Genomic DNA, 17,361 nt, shown 5'->3' on the forward strand with positions numbered 1-17,361 from the left:
TGGGGTTCGGTATCTCCAACAAGGTTAAAGGCCTACTGAAACCCACTACTACCGACCACGCAGTCTGACAGTTTATATATCAATGATGAAATCTTAACATTGCAACACATGCCAATACGGCCGGGTTAACTTCTAAAGTGCAATTTTAAATTTGCTGCTAAACTTCCGGTTCGAAACGCCTCTGAGGATGACGTATGCGCCTGACGTAGACCGGGGAACAGAGGTATGGCTTCCACATTGAAGCCAATACAAAATAGCTGTTTTCATCTTATTCTGGGTGTATTCTGGACATCTGTGTTGGTGAATCTGTTGCAATTATGTTCATTGCATTATGGAGAAAGAAGCTGAGCAAGCAAAGAAGAAAGTTCTCGGTGCAAAGCGGACGTATTTTGCGAAGGAAGTCAGCAGCAACACAACACAGCCGGTGTTTCATTGTTTACATTCCCGAAAGATGCAGTCAAGATGGAAGAACTCGGATAACAGAGACTCTAACCAGGAGGACTTTTGACTTCGATACACAGACGCCTGTAGAGAACTGGGACAACACAGACTCTTACCAGGATTACTTTGATTTGGATGACAAAGACGCAGACGTGCTACCGTGAGTATGCAGCTTTGGCTTCCAAACATTTGATCGCTTGACCGTACGTGCGCGTCACGTACGTAACTTTGTTTAAATATATAAGCTTTATGAACCCTGGGTTAGGTGAACGGTCTTTTGGGCTGAGTGATTGTGTGTGTTGATCAGGTGTTTGAATTGTATTGGCGTGTTCTATGGAGCTAGGAGCTAGCATAACAAACACATAGGTGTTTTTATGCAGGATTAATTTGTGGCATATTAAATATAAGCCTGGTTGTGTTGTGGCTAATAGAGTATATATATGTCTTGTGTTTATTTACTGTTTTAGTTATTCCCAGCTGAATATCAGGTACCGTGAGTAGCAGCTGCGCTTCCAAACATTTGATCGCTTGCCAGTACGTGCGCGTCACGTACGTTACTTTGTTTAAATATATAAGCTTTATGAACCTTGGGTTAGGTGAACGGTCTTTTGGGCTGAGTGATTGTGTGTGTTGTGCAGGTGTTTGAATTGGATTGGCGGCTTATATGGAGCTAGGAGCTAGCCTAGGAGCTAGCATAACAAACACTGAGGTGTTTTTATGCAGGATTAATTTGTGGCATATTAAATATAAGCCTGGTTGTGTTGTGGCTAATAGAGTATATATATGTCTTGTGTTTATTTACTGTTGTAGTCATTCCCAGCTGAATATCAGGTCACCCCCGGCTCTCACAGCATCTTCCCTATCTGAATCGCTTCAACTCCCCACTAGTCCTTCACTTGCACTTTACTCATCCACAAATCTTTCATCCTCGCTCAAATTAATGGGGAAATTGTCGCTTTTTCGGTCCGAATCTCTCTCACTTCATGCGGCCATCATTGTAAACAATAGGGAACTTTGCGTATATGTTCAATTGACTACGTCACGCTACTTCCGGTAGGGTCAAGCCTTTTTTTTTATCAGATACCAAAAGTTGCGATCTTTATCGTCGTTCTATACTAAATCCTTTCAGCAAAAATATGGCAATATCGCGAAATGATCAAGTATGACACATAGAATAGATCTGCTATCCCCGTTTAAATAAAACAATTTCATTTCAGTAGGCCTTTAATTAAGAACCACTGGATGGATGGATGTTATAAAGCTATCACGACTGGTATTGTGTTTTTGTTTGTAGCCAGCAGAGGGCGACAAAAAGCTTTCAAGTAATACACAGCCAAATGCAGCAGACACCGGAAGTTTGGAGTATTGCTCCAAAGTAAACCGCGCCGTGCTACTAAACAAACATCAATAAAACTCTATTATTTAGTGTAAAAACAATTTTTTACTCGTCACACATTTTTTTTTATAACAGTATGCGTTGTTTTGGTGTCTAGTCACGATTAAGCGTAACACAAAACCGGAAGTAGTGACTCCAACTTGATTTCGCGCCACCTCTTTTATTGGAGCAGATGAGCGCAGCTTCTGTCAGAGCCATGCAAGCTTCTCATCACTCTGGTGCTCAATAAGTTGCTCTGTCAAATTCATACCGGGAAACATTTTAAGGTGTCCAATTAACGCTATATTTGGTTGTTTTTTTTTTAGTTAGTAAGAAGGCTAAATGACAAGTTGGGAGTCTAGGCAGAGAAACGCGCAGTGACCTATGGCACAGGACGCGATGGAGAGCAAAGGGCTGCTCAGATGCAAGATCGTGGTGGTCGGTGACACGCAGTGTGGAAAGACGGCTCTCCTCCACGTCTTTGCCAAAGACTCATACCCAGAGGTAAGATAAACACACTTGCTTGTAATTCAACATCACTTAACCGCAAAATAAATAAATCCAATTTTCTAATTAAAAAAATTATCAAAACATATTTGTGTTACAGTTTAATTCATGTTTTTACTGAATACTTTACAAATATATTTTAATATTATTATTATTTTAATTGCATTGAGTTTTTTAAACATCTAGTGGATCATCTTATCACAGACTAATAGTATTTTGGCATATCCTGCACATATTTGTGTATTCCAACATTAACAATTTACTAAAATTATCGTGTATTGATACAACGATAATAATAAAAAGAGAAACATCAAATCTCATTGAAATTGATTAATAATATTAATACTTTGGATTTATATGGTTCTTAGGACGCTTTGGTGAGCCGGTGGTATAAGTAATGTGTATTTAAAATGTAATTTCTAATTAATTTGAAATGTAGGCCTATTACTAATATTTGTATATAAAATAATTTATAATACACAAAAATAGTTGATATATTTTTTAAATTATGTAATTAAAATTTTTTTTTTTTTAACTTAACAAACCATGAATAAAGTTTTTTTTTAAGACATAATTGTGTCTTACGGTGTTTTAAAAAAATATTTATATTATTACACATTTTCTATAGCTTTAATAAATGTTGAAAATAAATAACCAGTTTGAATGCATAATCATAAATAAATATTGTACTTATTTATGTTAACTTAACAAAACATTAAAAAAGTTTTTTAAACATAATTATGGTGTTTTAAAAAAATATTTATATCATTACAAATTTTCTATAGCTTTAATTTATGTTGAAAATAAATAACTAGTTTTAATGCATAATTATAAATAAATATTTTAGTTAAATATACTATTTAATTTGTATTTATTTTAAAATGCATTGGTAAAAATATTTTTGGTAAATTTTACAAACTGGACTCAATTTAGTAATATATTATTAAATTCATTAGTGAGCTTTTATTCATTCTAACATCGGCCACAAATGTCTTTTTCAGAATTATGTTCCGACGGTGTTTGAGAATTACACGGCCAGTTTCGAGATTGACAAACAGCGCATCGAACTCAACATGTGGGACACGTCAGGTAAGATGTGTGTGTGTGAGTGTGTGTGTGCGTGTGTGTGTGTATCAGCAGGCCTGTGAGGTGTTACATTGTTTTCAGGTTGCAGTGTCGGCTATTTAAACAGTTTGAATGCTAAAACCTGCACCAAATTTCACTTTTTAAAGCCGTGAAACTAACTTTCCCTCCTGCAACCTCTTATCTTTTTGGCTGCAGTGATGTAACAAAGTTTAGAGTTCACACGGTTTTTGTGTGTGCATCCAGACAGACCAGACAGGCAGGCTTTAGATGAACAGCTGCGTTCGCTCCGAGGCCCGTGTTGCCTGTTGGGTTAATATTGCCTCACACACACACACACAAAACACACACACCTTTCTCTTGCAAATTCATGTGAGTGATTACTCATGCAAACAATTGTAATCTCACGCCTTGTCAATTGAAGTGTTTACGTGTGATGCCATGTGACTGGCATACAACACAGAAGGAAAGATGTGTCAGAAAGGAACATTTATTCTTATCTGAGCACGTGTGGAAAACTTTAATTTGTGTTCTTTAGGTGCTCAAGATGCTATGACAAAGATGTTTAGAACCTTTGTTAATTTTTGCCATTTTTTAATGTCAACATGTTAAGTCTTGGTTTACATATCTTTGCAAAAGATCGGACACAGCGTCTGTAGAAAATATTTAGCTTTTTAAGTCCAGCACCATGGTTTTGTACTTGTACCAGTTTGAATCAACGCTAAGATTGGACGTATATAAAGTGCTTTGAGGCGATACAGTGTGACACTTGCTTCTCTTTCAACTGCTATCGACTTAGGTCTTATTTTCCAAATGTTTAGACTGAGAAAAACAATAAATCACACCAGTGTTTTCTAAAACAGCCATGAGATTTAACTTAGAATCCGTTACGCTACAAGACTGCGATTTATCGTAATTTAGGTACATTCTGTATTAATGAAGAAATGCCGCAGAGTTTAAAGGTGGACCAAAGATAGATTTAGACTTTTCTGGCTTACACATGTTCTTACGATGTTGGATTCTCGTGTTAAACAATGCCAAGGCGTCAAATCATAAGGTTTGTGAATTTTGGCTTGAGTTTACGCGCCATTTGGGTTTGTAGTCTGGCTACGTTGTGACGGTAGACATACTTATTTAGACATTAAGGCCCTGTCTACATTAAGCCGGATAACTCCTTAAACTAATAATTATTTAGCATAAACCCCGTGTCAGCCACACTAACCCAACGTTTAAGATCCCACTCCTTGGATAATTTTTTACACGGGTAAGTGCGCCGTGTATTTCTTGAATCTCCGGCTCTTAGCTTTGTATGGACTCATCGATCATTTACAAACTGAGTTCGGAGAGGAAGTGACGTCAGTAAAAAACGCGTCACGGCCAGCTTCATAACAAGCGGTATCGTAACTCGGAGGTAACCACTGAAAAGATGGAGGCGAGTCATCCAGACCATGCCCGTGTTTCTCCTTCTTCTACATGTACGGACACTTGTGGGAATCACACATGAATACCTTAAGAGAAGGAAACGCGCGGTTGCAGCTATTTGGGATACAACACATCTCAGACGGCAACATAGCAATGTTGAGCGACGGTTTTGGATAAGGCCTGGAAAAACGGCAGCCTGGTGGGATATGTTTGCCAACGAGTGTGTTGTGTCAGAGGAACGGCAAGAGAACTTTCGAAGCACAGTCAGTGTCCTGACCAGCTATCTAGATCCTAGATTTATCACATTGTTTACTTTCACACGTCCATTAAAGATGATTCAAGTATGATGGTTCAGGTGTGATTCACTAAAATAGGGCTAGTCTAACAGCTGCTGATGGTGAGGCAAGCAAGGTTTACTGTTAAAAAAATGTAGCAATAGGCTACATTGAAACACAGGGTAAGAATACACTTCCAGCTCAGAGGTGACTATGACGCACGCATTTTTTTTCACGCATGCGTACTAGGTCGGGTTTCGCCGGTGGACGGAGGGGGGAGGGTTCTTAAACGGTGGCATTGTGTGTGTGTGTGTGTGTGGACAAGGATAAGGTTAGGTGGGATATAGCTTGGATAACCTTAGCCGGCTTAGTGTAAAAGGGGCCTAAGTAAAGCTCTCAGCCAGAGTGGGAGGCTCTGCCCCCTCTCGTTCAGGCTATGAGGAAATACAAAAAAAGGTAAGATCGAATTTAATTTTCACCTAATATTGGCATGCATATACTGATAACGACATGCAACATGCAGTGACATAAATGCTGATAAAAGCAGCTTTTTTAAATGCAGTTCTGAATCGATTGGAGAGTGTGCAGGTGTACCTTATGCTGTGACCGGGTGAATCTATACAATGTTTATGAAGTTTATTTTTAACCGTGTCTTGACTTCAAGATATATATTTAAACAGTGCACATTTCGAAAAAATAGATTCTATTTTTGAAGAGTGTGGGTCGTGGTTTAATTTGCAATCTGGGAACGGCTCCAGAATCGAACATCTTGCAGACAGACTCCAAAAAACTGGTTATAAAAAGGGACTGTGGAGCAATATTTACACCAAAACATACACCACAAGGAAGTGTGTTCAATGTAGATTCAAATCATCATATGTCTCCTTTAAGACAAACCACTTGTGTACAGCAGCAATCTCTAGCTAGATACCGTATAACTATGTCTGTGAGTAACATTCTGATTGGACGAGTGTTAAAGTGCCTTAAGGCGATTCCGTGGTGTCATTACTCTTGCATGAACACAGAGGTCTTTTTTGAGGAACTATTTCCTACCGAGAAAGAGCTAACCGCACGATTGTTCCGGGTTAAATCCCAAAATTGCTTTTTGATTGAGTCGCAACAAGACTGCAATAAATCTGTTTTACTTGTACGCAAAGCACGTCTCGCCTGTGTGATTGGTTTTGATGGAGCGGCGTGGCTCGGTTGGTAGAGCGGCCGTGCCAGCAACTTGAGGGTTCCAGGTTCGACCCCCGCTTCCGCCATCCTAGTCACTGCCGTTGTGTCCTTGGGCAAGCCAGTTTACCCACCTTCTCCCAGTGCCACCCAAACTGGTTTAGATATAGCTTAAAGAGTTGAGTTGAGTTGAGTGATACATCACAATTTCCAGTTTCTCTTTTCAACATGTTCGAAAAGGAGTAGGAAGAAGCAGAGCTTATTTAATCCTACCCCTTGTCCTTTACATAACAGTTGCTAAAACTTTTGTTCACTTCCTGTTCTCAATTTATTCACAATATACTACATAAGTAATCACAATAAAAATAAAGAAATAAATAATAATTGGTGAAGTAAGTTACATTTCATATGATGAGATGAGTAAGATTATTTTGAGAATGAATGAATGAATGGATGGATGAAATAAATTCAGAATGTTTATCATGGTTCTTCTTCTTTGTACTTTGTAAACACTTTAAATTTGAAGAGTTTCTTAAAGTGGATCATATTAGTACATTGTTTGATTGCTTTGCTTAATCCATTCCACAATTTAATTCCACATACTGATATACTGAAGGTCTTAAGTGTTGTACGTGCATACGTAGATAATGGGTTTCACTAAGTAAAGCGCTTTGAGTCTCTCGAGAAAAGCGCTATATAAATACAATTCACATGATGGGAGGAGCCAGAACGAGCCAAACTGCCGTATCTCCCTGATTCGTAATCTCGCCGACATCTTTGCAGGAGAAACTATTGCCTACGCTTTTAGTAAGCGAGCTAGCACACACAGATAGGGTTAATGTTTGGCCTTGTTGGAGTTACGCAGTACAAAATCTATTCAATTCCCGTTCCAAAGCTTTACATCTTCCTCCACTTTTAAGTGTCGAGGACAGGAGTGTATTGGGACAGAGCCCTCTCAGCACTCTCAGCCCCTAATGCATACATTAGTCTTTCTTTCTCAGAACCACTATCAGTCTTCATTACCCTGACCCCTTTCATTTTCTGAAACTGCCCTCATCCTCCTAGAAATGATACTCAACGATACCAATTTTTGTAACCTTTGTGTGTGTTCATTATAAATGCTAGTTTGTTTAATCACGTAACCTCATTTTTTATTTGATATTCAAAATAAGCTGATAATGATAACTGTGCTGCCCAGTTGTTATATCTTGATTTCTTACATTTAGAGTAGATGGCAGTAGTGTCTAGACTAGAGTGTGTTGCTATAGTTTGGAAGTAGTCTTTGCCATTAAGTTGAATGTAGTCTTTTTTTGCGGCGACCTAAAAGTGTTTGTACTGCAAGTACTGTACGTTTGATTGTAACGTGCATCTTAGGTCTAGTTTGCATTACCAAATTTGGAGGTAATTGAATCACTTTGTAAAACTGTTAATGCTAATCAGTAGCATATATATTGCAAATTGGGCTAGGGCATTTTGAAAAGTGCTGTATGTTTGAGTGTTTTCTATCAGGCATACTTACTTTGTTTGCATGGAAAATTGCAACATTCTAACTGAATCGGGTTTGAGTGCGGCTTCATTGCTTGTTTGCCCGCCAAGTGTTTGAGCTGCTGGAGTCTGCAACCGGAGGTTTTGAAATATGGCACCGTTTGATTTTATGTGAATCGATACGACGAGCACCAACGGGATTCGGTACCCATCCCTAATTCGCAAAAGCTGAACCTGCTCAGTGGCCTTACAAACCTGCTCAGTGGCCTTGTGGTTAGAGTGTTCGCCCCCAATTCCAACCCTTGATGCTGAGTGCCAAGCAGGGAGGTAATGGGTCCCATTTCTATAGTCTTTGGTATGACTCGGGTTTGAACTCACGACCTACCGATCTCAGGGCGGACGCTCTAACCACAAGGCCAGCTAAAGACACATTTTCAGCGTTTACACACAAACAATAATGTTGATTGCAAATGTTTTTAATGCTTGTTGGGTGAACAACTAATGGTAAGCTTTCTGTTAAAAATTTAAATTAAAAAAACTAACAAAAACAAAAAAAACATAAATTGGTATTTTGGTTATGAAGTTCTCACATATACTTATGCTGAAGAAGCAATATGTCCTAATTTGTCATAGATGCTGATTTCCATCACTTATCCCTTAATATTAAAGGCCTACTGAAATTACATTTTTTTATTTAAACGGGGATAGCAGATCCATTCTATGTGTCAGACTTGATCATTTCGCGATATTGCCATATTTTTGCTGAAAGGATTTAGTAGAGAAAATCGACGATAAAGTTCGCAACCTTTGTTTGCTGATAAAAAAAGCCTTGCCTGTACCGGAAGTAGCGTGACGTCGCAGGTTGAAAGGCTCCTCACATTTCCCCATTGTTTACACCAGCAGCGAGAGCGATTCGGACCGAGAAAGCAACAATTACCCCATTAATTTGAGCCAGGATGAAAGATTCGTGGATGAGGAACGTGAGCGTGAAGGACTAGAGTGCAGTACAGGACGCATCTTTTTTTCGCTCTGACCGTAACTTAGGTACAAGCTGGCTCATTGGATTCCACACTCTCTCCTTTTTCTATTGTGGATCACGGATTTGTATTTTAAACCACCTCGGATACTATATCCTCTTGAAAATAAGAGTCGAGAACGCAAAATGGACATTCACAGTGACTTTTATCTCCACGACAATACATCGGCGAAGCACTTTAGCTACGGAGCTAACGTGATAGCATCGGGCTTAACTGCAGATAGAAACAAAATAAATAAGCCCCTGACTGGAAGGATAGACAGAAGATCAACAATACTATTAAACCATGGACCTGTAACTACACGGTTAATGCTTTCCAGCCTGGCGAAGCTTAACAATGCTGTTGCTAATGACGCCATTGAAGCTAACTTAGCAACGGGACCTCACAGAGCTATGCTAAAAACATTAGCTATCCACCTACGCCAGCCAGCCCTCATCTGCTCATCAACACCCGTGCTCACCTGCGTTCCAGCGATCGACGAAGGACTTCACCCGATCATCCGTGCGGTCGGCGGCTAGCGTCGGATAGCGCGTCTGCTGGTTGTGTTGCTGCAGCCAGCCGCTAATACACCGATCCCACCTACAACTTTCTTCTTTGCAGTCTTCATTGTTCATTAAACAAATCGCAAAAGATTCACCAACACAGGTGTCCAGAATACTGTGGAATTTTGAGATGAAAACCGAGCTTTTTGTATTGGATACAATGTGCCCGAATACTTCCGTTTCAACGATTGACGTCACGCGCATACGTCATCAAACATAGACGTTTTCAACCGGAAGTTTAGCGGGAAATTTAAAATTGCACTTTATAAGTTAACCCGGCCGTATTGGCATGTGTTGCAATGTTAAGATTTCATCATTGATATATAAACTATCAGACTGCGTGGTCGGTAGTAGTGGCTTTCAGTAGGCCTTTAACATAGATTTGAAAAACAAAGAAAAAAAACCCTTACACTTTAAGACTTGAAAGGGTCTCAGACTCTGACAATGCAATATTTTGATTTGTTAAAGTTTTGCAATGTTACAAAAGATGCTAACATGGCATCAGATAATAGTGGAATGTTTCTGCGGTCGGCTTCCTACAAAAACAACGATTTAACTCAACGGGCAAAAGTTGTGAGGTTAACAAAACAAACAAAACAGGCTAAACTGGCAGCGTGACAGTCAGCCACCATGCTGGCGTTTGTCCTCCAGGCAGAGACACTTTGAAACCTGCAAGCTGGATTTTTACATTTCTTCCTGCAGGGCCCGATGGAAAAAAAAAAAAGCGAGCTAAACTTAAGTGTTGTTGTTGCCTACAACACACTTTGCCAAATTGTCTGCCGATGCTCTCATCCCTCCATCAGCGGTATCAACTTAGCCATCCATCATTCATTCATGAGCAGCTCTTATGACCTCCAATTACTTCCTTGAAAGCCGGGTCTGCTGTGTCTGCAGCTCCTGGAAGTACTGTATTTTACTTTGTTTTTTGTTTTTAGTTGCAAGCGCTGTTGTTTTTTTCTGAGGATGTCCCTGAGTGAGCGTTCTAAGAGGTTCAAGAGAAGTGGGCCCGAATAAAAATAGTAGCGAGTGAAGAGATAGGAGGATACGGTGACAAAGTGATCTTTAAGTGCGAGTGTGGAAAGCAGAGCAGGTTCTCCTGTTCTGCTCGTCTCCTGCAGTCCATTAGGAGACTGAGGGTACATTGAAAATCAATAGACTCCATGTGTCTCAGTCACATTCCTAAAAGGCTTCGGGGTCTAGTGAAACTTTCTGAGTGACAACTCTCTGAGACCACGTCCACACTAGGGTTGTACGGTATACTGGTACTAGTATAGTATTGAATGTTGCAAGTAATGAATCAAAAACAGTACTATACGCTGTTTGAAAAGTACCGCTTCCCGGGCATGACGTCATGTCGTGACATTGCTGGTTTTACGACCAGATGAGCATGTTCGGCAGCGCACAATCATGGAGTACTTACAAGCAGACACGGTGTCTAAACAGAAAAGGGAGAACGGACGCATTTTGGCCTAAAAACGAATGATAAAGGTGGTTATAACACTGAAACGCCCTCAGGAAGAGGTGCTTTAAGACATAGCTAGCTAGCGAGCTAGCAGCGAACATCCATCCGCAGTGTTTTAGCTACTTATAAAGCTCTAATCCTTGTCTCCATGGCGACGAATAAAGTGAGTTTCATCTCATCCCTGCAGGACGAGGAATAGCTAAACATGCTTCACTACACACGGTAGGAAGATACAACAGCTCATCGGCGTCCCCGCTAACAAAAGCTGGCGCGCCTGAATGTAAACTAATGCCATGGGTGGATCTACACCTGACATCCACTATAATGATACCAACTACAAGAGCGTATCTAGTAGGGGTGTGGGAAAAAATCGATTCGAATTCAAATCGCGATTCTCACTTGTACGATTCAGTATCGATTCTCATTTTTCAAAAATTGATTTCTTATTTAAATTTTATTATTTTTTATTAATCCATCCAACAAAATAATACAAAGCAATACCATAACAATGCAATCCAATTCCAAAACCAAACCCAGCAACACTCAGAACTGCAATAAACAGAGCAATTGAGAGGAGACACAAACACGACACAGAACAAACCAAAAGTAGTGATTAAAAATCCCTCATTGACATTATCATTAGACATTTATAAAATAAAAAAAATAAAAAGAAAGAACAATAGTGTCACAGTGGCTTACACTTGCATCTCATAAGCTTGACAACACACTGTGTCCAATATTTTCACAAAGATAAAATAAGTCTTATTTTTGGTTCATTTAATAGTTAAAACAAATTTACATTATTGCAATCAGTTGATATAACATTGTCCTTTACAATTATAAAAGCTTTTTACAAAAATATACTACTCTGCTTGCATGTCAGCAGACTGGGGTAGATCCTGCTGAAATCTATGTATTGAATGAATAGAGAATTGTTTTGAATCGGAGAAAATATCGTTTTTGAATCAAGAATCGCGTTGAATAGAAAAAAGTCCTAGTATCTAGTCGATACTACTATGATTACATAGATATTTTTTATCGTCACAAAATCTTTTTTCTTTAAAAAATATATAAATCATATTATATTCATAAACTCAGGAAAGATGTCCCTGGACACATGAGAATTTAATTTATGACCAATGTATGATCCTGTAACTACTTGGTATCGGATCGATACCTACATTTGTGGTATCCTCCAAAACTAATGTAAAGTATCAAACAACAGAATAATGTGTGATTATTACATTTTAACAGAAGTGTAGATAGAACATGTTAAAACAGAAAATAAACAGATATTAACAGTAAATGGACAAGTAGATTAATAATATTTTTTTACAGTTTGTCCTTAATAATTTTGACAAAATAACAGAATGAGAAATGACACAATATGTTACTGCATACGTCCGCAGCCAAATTAGGAACCTTTGTTTGCTTACTTACTACTAAAAAACAAGTTGTCTAGTGTTCACTATTTTATTTAAGGACAAAATTGTTCTTCGATTGCAATAATAAACAGATGTTTAATGTACCCTAAGACTTTTTGTTAAAACAAAGCCAATAATGCCATTTTTTGGTGGTCTCCTTTATTTTAGAAAAGTATCGAAATACATTTTGGTACCGGTACCAAAATATTGGTATAGAGAAAACCGTAGTCCACACAATCATGGGTCACAGCTAAATGATGTTCTAACAGTAAATACGTATGTGTCCCTAGAGCCTGTTTATGAGGGTTTGTGTCCTCCCACTCCACTTCTTATCGTTACATTGTTGTATGTGATATATGGCGTCTATTACATTGGATAAGAGTACAGTAACAGTGTATATGTAAAAAGTGGATAGTAGCTATCAGAATAATTGTATCGAAGTTATCACAAAACCTTATGTTGCCATGAGTTCCCGGCGAGAAGACAAAAGCTGTCTTTGATCCTACCAAGAAGGCTTGTAAAACTCCACTGTGTAGGATGGGAAGCAACAAGAAGGTGTTCTGTTTCTTTGATGTATTGTAATCCACAGAAAGATTTTGTCTTGACCCAAGAACTACAAAGCGGAGAGAAAGCAGGATCTGCCCAAGTTCCACGCACCTCTTCTTTTAACTCTTTTACGACCTTTTCTATGAACCGACCGTTTCTTTGAACTGTTTTGTAATCAAAGGCGATGGCTGTTTACGACCCCCGTCCCTTTAGAAATAGCTGTTACCATGTAATCAGGGAAAGTCGAAATAAAAGAGGGGGCGTACAATCTTTGGTCAGAGCATAATGACACTGTGCAAGGGTACAGATGTACATGTTTCTCCTCACTGAGCCAAATTTAATTCTGTCTCTGTTTGATTCCTTGCTTCTTGTCTTGTTTAATAGATGTCATCAGTGTTTGAACCTGACAATAGCGCTTCTTGGAAACACACTGGAACCCAGTGTTAAAATGTGACTAAAAATGTATGGTTTAAACCCCTAATTACCTGATGGGAATAAATATTGGTAAAAAGCATATACATAAGAGTTCATTAATATACTTTTAAATATTAGGAATCTTTTAAGAATGTAATATGTCATTCAGGAAGTAATTTTGTTGACGCATTGAGCAGCCGATCGTGTCATAGTATTGGGATCAGTGTTGGTCAAGAGATCAAGTGTACCCTTGTCCGCCCATGTCTCGGCGTGGCCTGTGTCTGTTGCATCAGACCTTCGAGAGACACAGGCAGACAGAGAGCCTTGTGTCTGTGTTAATGAAAGCTAGCACGGCAGGTAGCTGCCTTTGTGGTGGAAAATACACAGATTGATACTGTAGTCCAAAGGCTGTAAAACCAGTCAAGCTGAGAAAGCCCAGTGTTACATCTGGGCCTACCCCATTGTCAGTTTTTTTTTATTTGTATTTCCTGGATTGGATTCTTTTTGGACTGGATGCTTCCGTTGATTATATCCCAGAAGACCACAGATTTCCGAATTTGGATGGCGACCCAAATGGTTTCATTCATAGACACGACTGAGACCATACAAACATTGGAAATGACAATTTTGTATCTTGATTTTACAAGCGCTGTATTTGTTATATTGTTGTGCACAGTTTCACAATCGAATGTTGCAAGTAAATGCCATTTTTTTTTCTCGCAAATTCTGTGTACGTGTTCTCTGTTGTTGCACATCCTAGACATCTACGAATTTAAAATGTGTCTGATCTGGCCCAATTGTCCTTTCTGTTCAAGTATTGCAGTTGAAGTTACCTACACTTGCCTTACACAAATACAAAATGGGTACACAGACGGCACTATAAGTGTTACAACATACTGTCTGAGGAAAACGTGGACAAACACAGCTCATTTGCATTAAAGCTAGACACACAAAACAGTGCGTTCCCTGTAGGGTTTACAAAAAAAGGTTTGAACTGTAAAAAATCCAGCATTAATCATAGATGTTGAACAACACACTTTGAAGACACTATTGTAAGATTCCGGAATTGTTTATAAACGAGATCTGTCAAACATATTTAATTGGGATTAATTGCATTGTGTGTGTGGTTAACTCTTCAATAATCACTGTTAATGGCAGATAGGTAGAAGGTTTTTGTCTTTAAGTGTACCTTAGACCAGGGGTCGGCAACCCAAAATGTTTAAAGAGTCATATTGGACTAAAAGTACAAAAAAAAATCTGTCTGGAGCCGCAAAAAATGTAAAGCCTTATATAAGTGTTATAATGAAGGCAACACATGATGTAAGTGTCTATATTAGCCTACTATCAAAATGACTATGTGTCGCAAGCTGACGCAAATCTCCGTTGACAGAAATGTTGAAATGTAATTGTAATATTTATTCTACACATTTTTACAACATCGGAAAACATTACTAAAACGTAGGCTTTTCAGAGGGTGTGATAACTCCTGGAAATTACTGGCTTAGAATGGCCAGAGGTAAAGATGTGTGTGTTCAAGTTGAAGGAAACGGAATCTGCAAATAAAATGACCTCAAATATACCTCAAATACGAGGCATAATGATGCATTATGTACATACAGCTGGCATAAATAGCATGTTAGCATCGATTAGCTTGCAGTCATGCAGTGACCAAATATGTCTGATTAGCACTTCACACAAGTCAATAACATCAACAAAGCTCACCTTTGTGCATTCACGCACAGCATAAAAAGTTTGATGGACAAATAACAAAGAAGGAGTGTCATAAAACACATCTTTCTGTGGCAAGTTGGGCATGTAAACAAAATTCCGGTGAGTTCAAGGACTTCCGAAATTAGTCGGACAAAATACTCTCATCAGTGAATCATGTTTAATATAAACAGTGGGATTTCTAACAAGTAGGGAGGGTTGTGTGATGTTTGTTCTCCTACAGAAACCATATTAAAACAAAACTTTTTTTTTTTTCCTAATCTTTTTCCATTTTCATACATTTTTTAAAAAGCTCCAGGGAGCCACTAGGGCGGCGCTAAAACGTCGCTTTTGGCTCGAGAGCCGCGTGTTGCAGACCCCCGCCTTAGACAGATCATATTTAAGTTTTTGATGCTATCACATGGGACTGGATAATTAGTTTGCTTTATGCTAATGTTTGTTTATTAAACATTGTGCTATTTTAAACAACTCAACACAAAATGGACACACATGATGCAGGCACGTTATTCACGCATTGAAAAAAAATTGTGCCGTTAAAGGAAATTAGACTAAATTTGTTACTATTACTGCCTTACTATAAACAGATTCATACGACAACTTTAAATCAGCAGGGAGTAGAGTGGTCCCTCGATTGTACGTCTTCACTCTATCGCAGATTTCTTCTCAGCATATTCTACGTAATTTTTGCCTCAATTAAGTCTTTTTTGGCTAAATGAACTAAAAATATCAATACTACAGTAGCATTGGCTACTGGACGAGATAAAACCAACCAGAGTGTGCTGTTCAGTATCGTGGGCACTGATTGGCTCAGCCTCAGGCAGCATTAAAATATTGGTGAATTTTTATTGGATTAAAAGGTGATTTTTTTTGTCGAACATTTAATAATTCCTACTTTGCGTTTATTAATTTACCACGGAACCAATTAGCAGTGATAAACGAGGGTTTATTATAACTGATTTAGGAAATTCAACACGAAATGAACGCCTGAACATTTCACATTTTCTTTTACAGATTTTGATGGGGGGAAAAAAAACTTGTGACACATACCAAACAGAACGCTGACTAATTGCTTCCTGGCTCAAGCTAAAATTAGCCCCACTGACGGCAAAGAAACAGACGTCGCTGTGACGCTCTGATGAAAAGGTGTTTTTTTCCCTCTTAACTTGTTAACACTTGGGATAGCTAAAAGGTAATTCTATTTTTAAAGTGCGTATGCTTAAGAAATCTGTCCATCCAATGAAGACTGAATGTATCGATAATACAGGATGTAGTTATTGGAACCCCCCCATTACTAATTTCGTATGTTGGTGACCTTATTCTTAAGCCCTATGCAATACTTTTTTCTAATTAATCAGGTTTTTACATAACCACCTTCCAGTAACCTTTTTTTTTATTCTGCATATCTACTCATGGGACAATACTACTGTATACTCAATGTCCCTCTAACACAGACACTAACGTCTAAAGCACAAGTAGCAGCACAATAATTGTGTCTTGCTCTTGCCTTACCACAAATTAGGGATGTGGTAGCGTAATATTCTGTCTGTGGCTGCACGAGTGCTGCCGGCATTGGGGAGCTGTGGTTCATTGAGAGGAAACATGAATTCCAACATTTACAGTGACAATGTGAATTGGAAACTGGCCTGCAAGGAGCCCAAACACACCTTCAAGATGATCAAGTCGTTCAGGGGTGTCAAACTTGTTTTTATGATCAAGTCGGTCAGGGGTGTCAAACTTGTTTTCATGGAGGGCCAAATCGCAGTCATGGCTGCCCTCAGAGGGCCACTTGTAACAGTGAATGTAAGAATATAAAAGTATAATCGCCTCATTATATTATTGCCTATGCATTTGGTTATTTGATTTTTGTACGTACAAATTGATGGATAACTTGCTCTGAAATTATAAGTGAGGGTGACAAGCAGATATTTAAGTATTTTTTGTTATTTTTACAATCGATCATACGGTGCTAAAAAATGTTTTTTAACACATTCGAATTACGATTTTTTTTGGTAATTTTCATAAATATATATATTTTTTTTTGACGAATTAATAAAAAAACAAAAAACATTTTTAGGCCATCCCTATGCTTACTTGGTGTACGTATGTGTCATACGTCAGCAACCAAAAGGAGGTTTTGTAACCTGTAAGCTGTTTTGTTAAGGTGTTATTATTATACCAAATACTACATTGCAAAAATCAGTTTGAAGCGAGAATCGTGTTGAATCGAGTATCGATTATGAATCAAATCCTCACCTGCTACGACCTACTCAGTGGCCTAGTGGTTAGAGTGTGCGCCCTGAGATCGGTAGGTTGTGAGTTCAAACCCCGGCCGAGTCATACCAAAGACTATTAAAATGGGACACATTACCTCCCTGCTTGGCACTCAGCATCAAGGGTTGGAATTGGGGGTTAAATCACCAAAAATGATTCCCGGGCGCGGCACCGCT

The 17,361-nt window shown here is 38.6% G+C and overlaps 1 protein-coding gene across 1 annotated transcript in view; it reads left to right on the top strand.

Moving 5' to 3' along the window:
• The first annotated feature begins 2,027 nt into the window (after window positions 1-2,027).
• Window positions 2,028-17,361, top strand: part of LOC133654974 (rho-related GTP-binding protein RhoN-like) — a 50,457-nt gene continuing 35,123 nt past the window's right edge. Inside the window, exons 1-3 of the mRNA XM_062054847.1 lie at window positions 2,028-2,055; window positions 2,143-2,320; window positions 3,325-3,412. Of these exons, the coding sequence (XP_061910831.1) occupies window positions 2,201-2,320; window positions 3,325-3,412 (208 nt within the window). The 5' untranslated portion in view covers window positions 2,028-2,055; window positions 2,143-2,200. The remainder of the gene's footprint in view (window positions 2,056-2,142; window positions 2,321-3,324; window positions 3,413-17,361) is intronic.

This window comes from Entelurus aequoreus, linkage group LG08 (assembly GCF_033978785.1).
Source record: "Entelurus aequoreus isolate RoL-2023_Sb linkage group LG08, RoL_Eaeq_v1.1, whole genome shotgun sequence".
Lineage (NCBI taxonomy): Eukaryota > Metazoa > Chordata > Actinopteri > Syngnathiformes > Syngnathidae > Entelurus > Entelurus aequoreus.